At 39.7% G+C, this 12,949-nt stretch overlaps 1 protein-coding gene across 6 annotated transcripts in view; it reads left to right on the top strand.

The window, feature by feature from the left end:
• The window catches only part of EBF1 (EBF transcription factor 1), a 394,943-nt gene that overhangs the window by 349,193 nt on the left and 32,801 nt on the right, over positions 1-12,949 (top strand). For all 6 annotated transcript variants that reach the window (XM_056856959.1, XM_056856963.1, XM_056856964.1 and 3 more), the window contains exon 11: positions 743-831. In XM_056856959.1, the coding sequence (XP_056712937.1) occupies positions 743-831 (89 nt within the window). The remainder of the gene's footprint in view (positions 1-742; positions 832-12,949) is intronic.

The raw sequence follows: 12,949 nt of genomic DNA on the forward strand, positions 1-12,949 counted from the left end.
CATCCTGGCTATGATCAGATGGGTGTTTGGTTCAGTGTAAAATCTGTAAAGTCACTATTCCTTAACTTCAGGTCAGTCTTTACAAAATGTGATTGATGACTGCAAGTCTACAAGTACAAGCAATATTTGGCAAGGTTGCTCAATCAGAGAAGAGCTACAGAATAGCTGTTAGCTAGCTGCACATGCTGTTCCTATTGGTTCATGTGATTTATTTCTTGTGAGTCGAGATTACTTCATAACAGCTTCGACAATAGCATAGTCTATTTCTTCACTGCCTAGTTCTCAAGGAAAATATATGCAACTTTTATAGGTGGGATCAAATATATAATATAATTTGGAAATGCAAGAGGTTCCTTTCTTTTTACTTCTCCCCACCCCCCCATCAAAAAGGATTTTCTTGTAACATGACAGTGGGAAACTTGAAAGGTAGCATCTGAAGCGTTTATCAAATGAATTTTATCAAAACTCCCTGAATTATAATAGTTTCTTACTTAAAAGCTGTTTACAAAGAGTACAGACTTGCTGCCATGATGCCACAGATACTCAGCGAAAGCCTCACATCTAACCTCAAACAGTGTTTGAACCGCAGCTTCACAGTCATTGCTGATTTAAGTGGAAAAGAGCATGGATGGAGTTTGCTGTGATAGTTTCAAGTTATTCAGTAGTGTTGCCTTTTATTGTACTCTGTAAGGGAGGACTTTACCTTACTGCTTATTATATAATTATGTGTTTGTTGTTTCAGCTCTGAATGAACCAACCATTGACTATGGTTTCCAGAGATTACAGAAGGTCATCCCAAGGCATCCTGGTGACCCTGAACGCTTGCCAAAGGTCAGCAAAATGTGCTGTATATGTGAATTAAAAAGTTTCTAACAGTATTGATTTGTTTTGAAGTTAATAGGGGGTATGTGTGTGTGTGCTACACACACATTTCTTACAGAAGCCTGATACGGTTAACGTGTAATCTAGCAATATTGAATGCATGGAGAGGGAAGGGGGATTATTCCTACTGGTTCTACATTTTCACTGCGTAGAATTTACATGTGCATAAACTACATGTGTGATCTGTACCCTGCAAAAACCTTGCACACACCTAAGCTTTGAGCAGAAGCTACATAGAGGTGAGGAATATAGATGTTGTATGTGATTCTAATGCACTCCTCCATCCACATTTTTTACCCCAGATTCCATGTCATCTGCGCAGGTCTTCTGTCAATATAAGATACTTCCTAGACTAGAGACAGCAAGCTCAGATATATAAACCAGGAGGCTCAACCAACATATATATCATTGTTTAAGAGACCATTCTCTTCATTCTTATCTATTTCATGTGCATTATTCCCATAGGAATTGCCTAATTTATTAAAATAGCCTGATCCAAGTATTTTCAACCATATGTTATTAATGCCAAAGACAAGACATAAGTTTTTGTCTTGCTGCACAGTAATAGTATAGTACTTTTCAGCTATGTATCTGAATTTACTTAGCTACTACGACTACTTCACACATGACATTTTATAGGCATGTAAACCTTGAAAGCTTTGGTGGTGGTGGTGGTGGGGAGAATTATTAAACACATTAAAAAGTAAATATAAAAATAGTGTACACACCGTTATGATGGTACAAAATTGCAAATTCAGTCTTAGATTTTTTTTTAAAATGTGGAACCTGGGAACTCAAAAGCAAAAATAATGATAGATAATGTAGTGTCTGAAGCAAAACTCATGGTTTTCATTTCATCTGAGGTTTCATAGCGGATAGGTGTTTACATGCATGACTCCACTTTGGATGTTACATTAGAATCAGGAAATTATGATTTGTGTGTATGATTTGTGCGTATGATTTGCACTTCTTAAATCTCTACTTTTATGTAACTTTTTAGTCTGCCACCTCTGTTTTCCTAGTTTTTTCTCCTTGTCTCTATTCAAAAGGCAACCTAAGGTTTAAACATCTTGTATTGTACTACATGGGTGGACCTCAACTAAAATTTCCATTAGCAGAGTGGATAGGGTTGCCAGCTCTAGGTTGGGAAATACCTGGAGAATTTGGAGGTGGATCCTGAGGAGGGAGGGGTTTGGGGTGGGGAGGGTCCTCAGCAGGATATAATGCCATAAAGTCCACCCTCTAAAGCAACCATTTTCTCCAGAGGAACTGATGTTGGTCGTTTGGAGATCAGTTGTATTGGTGGGAGATCTCCAAGTGCCACCTGGAGGCTGGCAACCCCAGGAGTGGACCTTTTCTTCCCCTCCCCTCCATCTGCAGCCAATATGACTCAAGGGGAAATTGGTGCAGGAAGAAGGGGGAAGTAGTGGAAATCACCAATTTTGTCTAGATTAAACACCATGTCTGCTTCTCCTGACTCCAGATTATTTAAATGTTTAGATTTCTGGATGAATAAATAAACATTATGCAGGAGAGCATATATGTAGTTGCAGGATCACATTAAGAATATATTATGAAATTTGACTATATAACATTTTTTAATATCTGGAATCTGAGCTGTGAAAATTCTACTGTGATAATGCAACTGTTTTGGCAAAAAGACACTAGGAAATACAAAATCATTAAACATAGAAGTAACATATTCTCAGCAGAGTACTATAAGTCTGTGATGCAAGATAACTGCTGTAGAATTATATGAATAACTGTTATATCAATTATAATGATGCCACAGCATAATATTTTATTCATAGTATACAGCATTGATGGTCATCTGAATTTATGCCACTACTGGTTGTATTCCTAATATTTCTTGGCTCCAGAATAATAACAACAGATGACATGAGTTTTCATTCATGGAGAAAACCCAGTTGTTAAACTGAACAGTTCGTTATTTGGGGTTTCACTGGTTCAATAAGGATAGATTTTGATGTGAGTGTGGTTAATTGCTACAAAGATTCAGGGTTGACTTGGTGTTTATGTTGTGGATTGTACCAGTTAAGAAAGGTGGTCTTGTCATTAAGTTGTTTGGACTCTTTTTAGATGTTGGGCTTTTTTAGTAGGACCATATGTCCAATGACTTCATTTCTAAGATTTCTTGGGTTGGAGAAAGAAGAACAATTATGAAAAAGCTCTTATTTCAAATGGAAATATTAATAAGGATATGTGGAATTCTATTTTCCATTAAACCTTAATGCTAAGTGAAGAACAGACCACTGTTCAATTTTGGAACAATGGTTCTAAAATCTAGTTGTTTTCCAACTTACATGCTCCTTGCATGACCTTGAAAACATCATCCATTGTACAATATTTTTGATATATCTTGTACAGTGAAGAAAAGAATAAATAAACAAAAACCTTTAGATTCACAAATTGGTAAGAGAGCAGTATAAAACTGGTAAATGTTATTTGAATTTCATTGAGAAGTACAAATAATGAATTATATACACACACAATCATACAAATCATATGAACACATGCAGCTTGCTGATCATGTAAAGCAGTTCAGTGCACCATCTCAAGACTAAATATGAACAAATGTACCAAAGAATATATACATTTTTAAAACCCCAAAATTAATTTCATTAAAATTAGATAAATAACATACTGACTGTGGAATTGGTATCTTTCCGTTCATCAGAGTCTTCAGATTGACTGCACCCAGTTTCCCTGAAATCTGCAAATGTATTGATTCTAGTGGATTTATTAAATGTATATTCTCCTAAACTGTTTCATTATTTGATCTCAGCCTTTTTGGTTACTTGATCTGTTTAGTTGGGTTGAGTTTTCTTTCTCCTTCTTTCTCCTTGTTTGTTACCCATTGAATTTTATTGATAATTGGCTCCAATTGTGATCAGAAATATGTTGGACTGGCAAAGGGGGGTCAGTTTGATAATTAACAAAGTGTAACACCTAGAATGACTCTTGAGACTGTGGCACTCTGACACCGAAGGACAAAGCCATACACAAATTTGCTGGCAAGAAGCCCTTTTTCTTTTTGAAGGTTAGCAGAACTGTGTACACATCCCAGTGCATTTTCTAAGTGGGTCAGTGTTTACTCAGCAAATGATTAGAGCAGATGGTGTAATTTAGAATCTATGCAAAACCTTAATATATGATGAAAAGCAAGGATGACACGGATCCCTTCACTATTATGTGTGCTGTCACAATGTTCCTCTAAAGGCCCTTCCTCTGAGCAATGCAGGACAGTACGTATAGGTTTCCAGGTAGTATCCCACATTCAGGTGCTGACTGGTTAACTACTTCAGCAGTGTTCATCACATGTTTTCAGACCATACCATTCTTTTCAAATTAACTGGGGGGGATTGTTCTGGGTGCTGATGCTCTATGTTGTGGATTGTAATGTTTATCCTAAGCTGGAAAACCTCGATGCCAACTAATTGCTTTCAGAAACTTGTGATTCTGACACTGAAACTCTCCAAAGGATTGCGTCAAACCATGCTGTGAGCATCATGCAGATAGTTCATCTAGCTCTTACAGCATTGGCGTGGGAAAGGATTTTTCAGACCCTGCCATATAAAGCAATTGACTCATGTGACTATTCATTTGAGCTTATATATATATACACATACACACATATACACACATGCACAATAAAATGGAGGTAGCAAATGGAAAGATATAACCTTATAAACATGTTTCCTTCAAGGAGCAGTAATGCTTTCACACACACACATACACACCGTTTTCAGGAAAGCAACAAAGGCTGCATGTGTGTATTTTGCTCCGTGAAGCTGAAAATATCTAGTAAATTGATCCTGTGGGAGTAATAAATACACATTACTTTATCTTGTACTTCATGTCTTATACCCCTGAGCCTTGATAGAACAACACCACTTAATAGACTTAAAAAAAGAGTAATTACAGTCATTGGTTGTGTGATTTTTCAGCCCTTCCAGCCCTGCCTGACCTTCTAATTTAGCTCACCGTGTCTAACTAATGCATTTATATTCATCTTTTATGAAGCATGTGTAGTACAAAATTGACTTTGCAGCCTTTAGCAAGCTGTCTTACCAGGTTGAGGATCTAGTTAGTCCTCTGTTCTGTAAGTGCGTGAGAGAAAATGCCTCCTTGTGCTTCCAATCAATTATTGCTTTTTTAAAAAATTCTTTTGCAAGTATAAGAAAGTATTTATTCAATTTTTCCATCTTCCTTTTGAAAAGCTGTTATACATTTAAGCATTATTTACAGCCAAACATGCATGCAAAAAAGAAAGAAAGATGCAAGGCTTTCTAAAATGATTACCACTAATGTTTCTGCTTGTCAGGAGTGCTTAAATTTCCCTGCACTTTGGCTTAAAACTTAGCACTGTTACCTCTTAAGAATTACAGATGTATAAGATCATTCAGGGCTGATTTGTAAACACGGCTGACAGTTTATGATGAATGATGTCACAAAATGTTCAATATGCTTCTTTGTCACATCCGTGCATGCAGGCATTAAGAAGTGGATTAAGGGAAGACTAGAGGAATTCCCTCTTCTGAAAGAACCCTTGAGCTAGAGAGCACACAGACAAATCTCTCTCCTGTGTTTTCTCATAACTTCCTACCCAGTTCACTCATCCAGTAGAGCACAATTGTTCTCTGTGCATTTCTTTTCTCACCATATGGTATCCTCATTACCATACACTAAGGGTCCATATGGGGAACTTGTGAAGTGAACTGTATTCATTTTAACTGCCAGATGAGCAGTCTTTTGCTTTGCAAGCTTTAGCTTAAGTCATCTGCTGCCTTTATGTTGTTATGGCAACACAGTACCAATAAAAAATTCTAATCTACTGTAAGTATCCTGGATCACAGTATTTTAAATGCTTGCCGTAACTGTCCTCTAAAGTGAGGATGCTTGTTCTTTTAGTATGACAAAGGGTTATTACCAGCTCCAGCAGGTGGCAGTAAAGAAATTATCTTTTTTTTCCCGGCAGAAGTCATATAATTACAAACCAGCGTTATATTAGAAACACATTTGTTGACTGCTGCTCTGATTTTGTTAGAAGGCAAGCCTTTTTTTTTTTTTTTTTTTGCACGAGTTATAGAATGATGCCAGCTAAAAACCTTTTGCTGAATCTGGGCTTTGAAGCAGACCTCATTGGAATTCTGTAGTCTCAGCCAGCCACAAATCTGGTGGACTGTTTGTGTCTGCCCCCCACCAGTACCTTGCATCCTGATTACCACGTTGCATCCTGAATTACTCATTCAAACACCAGGCTAATTAAGAGCACCTTAAAGTAATGGAATGGGCAGCAACATCCTTAAATATAAATCATTTTCACCTCCGCAGGCCGCATGATATGTTGCATCTCTGTCTCTCCGCCTATATTGAAAGTGAATGTTTGTAGTCTCACTTCATCAGTTCACATTAGCCTCATGCTGAATATTTAAACACCGAACAATTTGAACACCCCATGAAGAGATGCACTTTCCCTTGGAACTGCAAAGGCTCATCCAATAATAATTTAGTAAATCAACCATTTAGTAGCTCGCTTGTACTCTGCATTGTGCCAAATGCTATTCAACTCAGCCGTGCGCCTGCTCGAATTGAAATTCAGACTCCAGTCATGGGGCGGCACTCTCTTGCTCATTGGAGAGACCAAACAGAAAAACTCCCTCCCAGGAGGGAACTGGCATATGACAGTTTTTCATAAATAAAGCAGGGTGGCAAATCCAAGCAGCCGTCAATTACATGCTGCACAGTCGATTCTAATTAGATGTCTTTTTAAAAATATTTTGTTGGGGCAGTAAGTAATTTATAGTCTTTAGTTCTTAGCAAATATCAATAAGGAAAACTACCCGAGGAGTGTTGTGACAAGTAAAATGGTATCTCTGGATGGGAAAGGTCACAATAGGGGAGAGTTTAGGTTGGAAGCCAGTGTGGTGTACTTGAATAACGGTCTGAGAGCCTGGCTTCTGCAAGGAGCCATGTAGGTTGGCTCTTGAACTGCTCTTGGGCAGTGCTTTGCATGCTCATTCCACCTTATTATAAATAAAATAAATTATTCTTTGAGTGTCGTACATATGAAGTTCATCAGAGGTTTCTTTAATCTGTTGCCGTTTAAGATGTGGGTTCTAAAAGCTTTCCTGGAAGGAAATTCATTTAATTTGATAGGTATAATGGGCCAAGTTAAGCAAAATAACATCTTAGATTGGGAAGAAGTGATCAGCAAGTTTACACAGATGTCCAGAAGACTCTTGAAAGGCAAGGCCTGTTAGATATTGGTAGACTAATGTGTGCACTCAGTGTTTCTCACGGTTTGTTTCTTCAATTTTACATTGTTAGAAATATGAATTCACTTTGTATTCATTGGTCATGTTGGAAGCTCAAGGCGTTTCTCCCTCCACTCCTGTAGTGAACATTCATATGTGACAAGGTTGACCTGACAAGGATCTGGGCTGGGAGGATGGGGCAGTTAATTTCTGTGTGTACAGCATGTCATCAGAAATTGTGGGTTAGTAGTTTTACATTGAAGCTTTCACCTACCTTCCCTGTGACCTCTTACAAATTTCAATCTAGTGGAATCACTCAGTGGCCCATAGTCAGTATACAATTAATAATGAAATCCTTCATTGTCCATTGCTTCCTTATACCTTCTGTACCCATTCCTGCAATTAGTCATCCCTCCTTATGCCTAATTGCTGTCAACAGCTACAGCAGTACTAGAGCAGGTTTAAATTAGTCTTGTTCTTAGAGAGCTGAGAAGTTGCTGGTGTTAATCGATGTATAGGAGAATAGAAGAGTGGTGTAAGAATAAGACGGGCAGCTCATTTCTGAACTTTGTGGTGGCCGGGGACTGCGTAGCCGAGGTGCTGCCGCGCCACCTTCAAAGTGGTTTCCCAGCTGCCAAAAGGGTAAAAAAAGCCTTTAAAAATATTTTTTGGGGGAAATGGGGCATTTTTCCCCGTTGAAAACAGCAAGGCTGCAGCAGGAAAATACCTGGCGCAGCAACGGTGTTGGTGGAGGGGGTGTTCCCGTGCTGGAGGGTCTTAGGAAGCTGACTAACATCAGCTCCCCCCCCCCGGGAATGCCTCTCCCATGCCGGCGCCGCATTTCTCTTCCAGGATTTGGGTCCTGGAGAGACTGTGGTGGCAGGGGAGTGGCATGCAGCTCCCCCGTGCCCAGGCGCTGATGGAACTGCCCCCACTGCCAGCGTAAGTGCCTCTTATCATGGAATAGGAGAGCACTTATGCTGGCGGTAGGGTCACGCTGCCACCAAAGAACTTCCAGCCCATTTCTCAGGAATGGGCTGTCAGTGACTCTGGTAGTTGGTGTGTTTTGGGGTTGAATATTGCCTCTGTATGTGTGGGTGCATTCTCTGTGTAAAATGTTTTAGCAACTGCATCAAAAAAGTCAGAATGAAAGTTCTCTGTATTGCACCTGACTGCAGCTTTATTTAAAAAAGAAGACATGTAGACATGGAAATGCAAGAAAAAGAGCACCACCTGGAAATAGCTACTTGGAGTGTGTTTCCGGTTGCTTGGTGAAACCTCTTTTTTTGGTGTGGGAGGGACCTAGTTGATATGAAACACAGAATTAAGGAAAGGAAAACTTAACTAGGAACAATGGCACACTGCCAACGTCAATATATCTAATTTTCAGCACAGCAAAGTTTGTGGATACTTAAATTAGAACTCTAAAACAGACAAGATAGATCTTTCTATGAACCAGAAAAAAGCTCCAGGTTTGAAGAAAACTATTAATTCTAAAAGAAATACATTGGGTTGGTGGTGTTAAGTGCCGTTAAGTCGCTTCTGACTCATGTGGGGGGGGGTAACCTCCCAAAATAGATTTAAGGACCTCGGTGGCCAAAACAGCCTTGGTTTCTGCCAGTAAAAGGCAGGGGGAGGGGGCATGGCAACTTGTTACCAACTAACTTGAATGACTTACCCAGGCCTGGCTGCTTGCTACTGTTCAACAGAGGCCACCCCACGGAAGTCACTGTTATGTAGTGGTTAGAGTTTCAGATAGGGTTGTGCATATCGATAAACTCGAACAGAAAATAAACCTGAAATGAGCCGTTTTGGTACATTTTAGGATTTGGGTTTACCGAACGCAAAAACCTGGGGATAAAGCCGAATAGGCTATTCCCAAAAAAGCTGAATAGATATTTGGCTTTTTGGGGTTCAACTATTCACCTTTGCTCAGAGGCACGGATCTGTGCTTTCTCCCCTCTTTCTTTCTCCCCTCTTTCTCCCCTCTTTCTTTCTTTCTTTCTTTCTTTCTTTCTTTCTTTCTTTCTTTCTTTCTTTCTTTCTTTCTTTCTTTCTTTCTTTCTTTCTTTCTTTCTTTCTTTCTTTCTTTCTTTCTTTCTTTCTTCTGGTTTTGTTAGGGCGTTAACATGAGCTGCCTTAATCACCTTAACATGAGCTGCCTTGGTCATGACTTTGACCGGCTCTGATATTGTTTTCCCACACCATGACCATCTCTTGGAATCTGATTTTTCATGACCATAATAAAGGACTGCTCACAGGATGTCATTTGTAACCAAAAGAAATGTTTTCCGTGCCTTATTTCTCTTGCATTGAAGCCTTTTCCCTCAGTTTGGAAGCTCATTTGCATGGACATCATGCGAGGTGACTCAGAAATGAAGGCAGCCCCCAAACTTTGTGGTTCCAGCCTGGAATTGCCTAATTCCACCAGTCCTCGGCAACACTACACTTTTGAACCTGATGGACAGCTCAGTTCACAGATTCCTGGGGGATTGGGGCAACCCCTTTGCGGGCCCATAAACTTGGACCCCCTGTCCCAAAGTTCTCCAAACCTTGGTGACAGTCGAAGGAGAGTCCCTTGCAGCCACAATACAAATTTGGGGGTTCTACTTCCAAAAACGCCCCCCAGGAGCTTCAGAAAAAATCCCCTTTAACTATAATAGGCCCAAATTTTTCAGTAAACCCGAAAATAAGCAGAATAGCCATATTTACCGGTATGGGTATTTGGCATATTTTGGGTTTACTGAAAAAAATCGGGCCAAAAAAACCCAAACCTGAAATTCACCTAAAATTTTTTTTTGCACAACCGTAGTTTCAAACTATCATCTGAGAGATGGTAAATTTAGTCCCAAGGCAAATTTAGTCCCAAAGTAGATTAGACACAATGTTTGACATCTTCTGGGCACTATATTTCCCAGGATGCACCAAGCTGTCAGGATGGTGTCCCAGGTAAAGACAGGAGGAAAGAAAGAGCCTCTGCTCATTTTGCCACCACCAGCACTAACCTGACACTATCCCATATTGGAAATTGTTGTCCCTCACAGCATAGTAATTGTTGAGGGTGTGTGAAGGAGGGAGGAAAGAAGAGAGGGATTAGAAGGAAGATTAGTAGGAAATGAACAAATGGAATTAATGCATTTGTCATTATTCTCCTTTGGTTTTGTTACTCAAAAGAATGGAATGAATTAGTTTTCTTTCACTGTATGTAAAATATTTGTTTGACTGTGAATAGACATACATGTTGTCAATGTAAAAGGGGAATTTCTTGAGATGCCCATGTTTAAAATCTATTCTATAGGGATTCCATGGACATTTATCATAGTCAGGCTCCATCTTGTCATTCATGAAATGGGATTCAAATGAGATGAAATTCATTTTCAAGAATTCCTAATGTATAATGCTGATGCTTTAAGATAGCCTAGTACTGTGTTGGCGAACCTATGGCACGCGTGCCGGACTTGGCACGTCGAGCCGCCTCTGTGGGCACGCGCAGTAGTCGCGTCTGCCTTCCCTGGACTCCCGCCACCCAGCTGGGCGGCGGGGGCTTTGAACTGCTCCGTGCTGCCTGAGCAGTTCAAAGCGCCCCCCTTCCCTGGACTCCCCGCCGCTCCAAAGCGCCCCCCCTTCCCTGGACTCCCCGCCGCAGGCAGCGCGGAGCAGTTCAAAGAGCCCCCCCTTCCCTGGACTCCCCGCCGCCCAGCTGGGAGTAACCCACCCCCCTTCCCTGGACTCCCTGCCACCCAGCTGGGAGGAAACCTCAGTATTCAGGTTAAATTGCCATGTTGGCATTTTGCGATAAATAAGTGGGTTTTGGGTTGCAGTTTGGGCACTCGGTCTCTAAAAGGTTCACCATCACTGGCCTAGTACATATACTATGATTTGCTTTCTCTGGTAAAATATGGCCACTGCATGAATCTCACTGCAAACATTAACTGGACAATAAAGAGAGTTTTATTCCTGTCATCATGATGTAATTTAGTAGAGTGTTCAGGATACAATGCAAAGCCATTGTCATAATTATTTCCTAAGAAACACAAAGCTTCACAATCTGTACTTAATGAATGACACCTGAAAGTGGGACCATTTTGGTCAAATGAATCAAGAAGTAATGTTCCCATGAAGGAAAGGAAGGGTACCACTTTGAGACCAGGCTTAGTGATCCATCACTGTAAAGTTGTCTGCCCCAGCCCACCTTCTCAGAGGTCACTCGATCGAACGAGCAGCTCTTACAACTGTATTATTGCTTATGGTACAGTAATTGAGGCATCGTGGGTAAAAATTACCTGTTCTAATAGGCAGTGAACTATTTGTACTCGATACAGTTGGAAGTCAAATCATTCATTTCATAACACTTGAAATAATTTATTTGTTGACCTTTTAATATCCATAGCTCTTCACCGGTATTAACTGCAACTCAGACAAAATCTCTTGTCTTCATTTTGCCTCCATTGATTTTTTTTTCATTAAGGCAATAACAGGTCCCCCCCCTTTCCGCTGTAAAAGTCAATCATGTTGCTTACAGTGGTATAACTCCTTTGGACAGTAACATCCTCTAAGTACAGCAGCGAGCAAACTTGTGCTGTCCTTTAAAACAAAGATATATGTACTCTGCTTCACTGTAACTATGTATGAAAGATGGTTCTGTGCTTGAAAATTAAGATATTGCAGATGACTCAGTTGTAGATTATAGATTAATCTAAACGACAAAAGAAAAAGCATGTGACTATACTGTATGCAATACAATGGATTTTTGTTTGGTTTTGAAAAACATAAGCATTTCAGCTTGTCCTGAATTTTATTTTCAGCTGTCAGGCCATTGCATGCTAACCCAGGAACCTTGAAAAACTCATTCCAACTGATCTAGCAGGAAATGGCTGGTCAACATGTCTTCAGTTGTTTGCGTTATAGATAAAATTTTAAAATTAAAGGAAAGAAGCAGTGAAAGTATTCCTGACACTTCTCTGACTTGTTGGCTGATCAGTGTTTTGGTTAAGTAATCGACATAGTTTTAATTGTCCCCCTCTCCTTTTCTTGTCCCCAAATGTTCTTAATAGAGCCTTATCAAAGAGCAGGGTTTTTTTCCACCACCAAAAACAGTTAATGTGGTGACAGGAATCTCACTGCTGGGACACTGAGGGGAGCATTGCCTGACATACTTTCTATTTCTGGGGTGATTTACAATCTCTAAGCAGAGTTACACACTTAAAAATCCATTGAAACCAATGAACTTAGTAGGATGTAGCTCTGTTTTGGGACTGCGTTGTAAACTTATCAGTTTGAGTAAACGGCATAAGACAAATGCTTGGCAAAATTAGTTACTGTCAGTTTTTTTACTCTGCTTAGATGCGTTCAAAAATTAATCACATCTTTCCCTGGCTGATAATAAGAAAGAAAGTTGATGAAGTGCTTTAACAACATAAGGTAGGGAGCACTCCAGTAAAATAGGTCTGCTTGAGCTGAAGCCTCTCTGCAATAAAATACTATTAAGTCCTTTGAATACAGAGTTATAAAACATAATTGTTACACATTTGGCATTTTATGCTTCCCTAGAAATTACCACTTGGTATCTAGATGTAAGCTGTGCTCTTTCTTTTCATTTCAATTGGGTCTGAAGTGGTCCTTTATTGTAATGAGAATGCCCCTTCCCAGAGACTTTTTTTTAATTATGCCAATGATAAAATGTAAGTGAATGTACTCATTTGTAGGGGTTATGACAGAGAGGTTTGGTGTTTTTTTTTTAAAAAAAAATCTGCTATGAAAGCCTCTCAGCATTATTCGTTTCAGCATTT

This window comes from Euleptes europaea, chromosome 1 (assembly GCF_029931775.1).
Source record: "Euleptes europaea isolate rEulEur1 chromosome 1, rEulEur1.hap1, whole genome shotgun sequence".
NCBI classification, from domain to species: Eukaryota; Metazoa; Chordata; class Lepidosauria; order Squamata; family Sphaerodactylidae; genus Euleptes; species Euleptes europaea.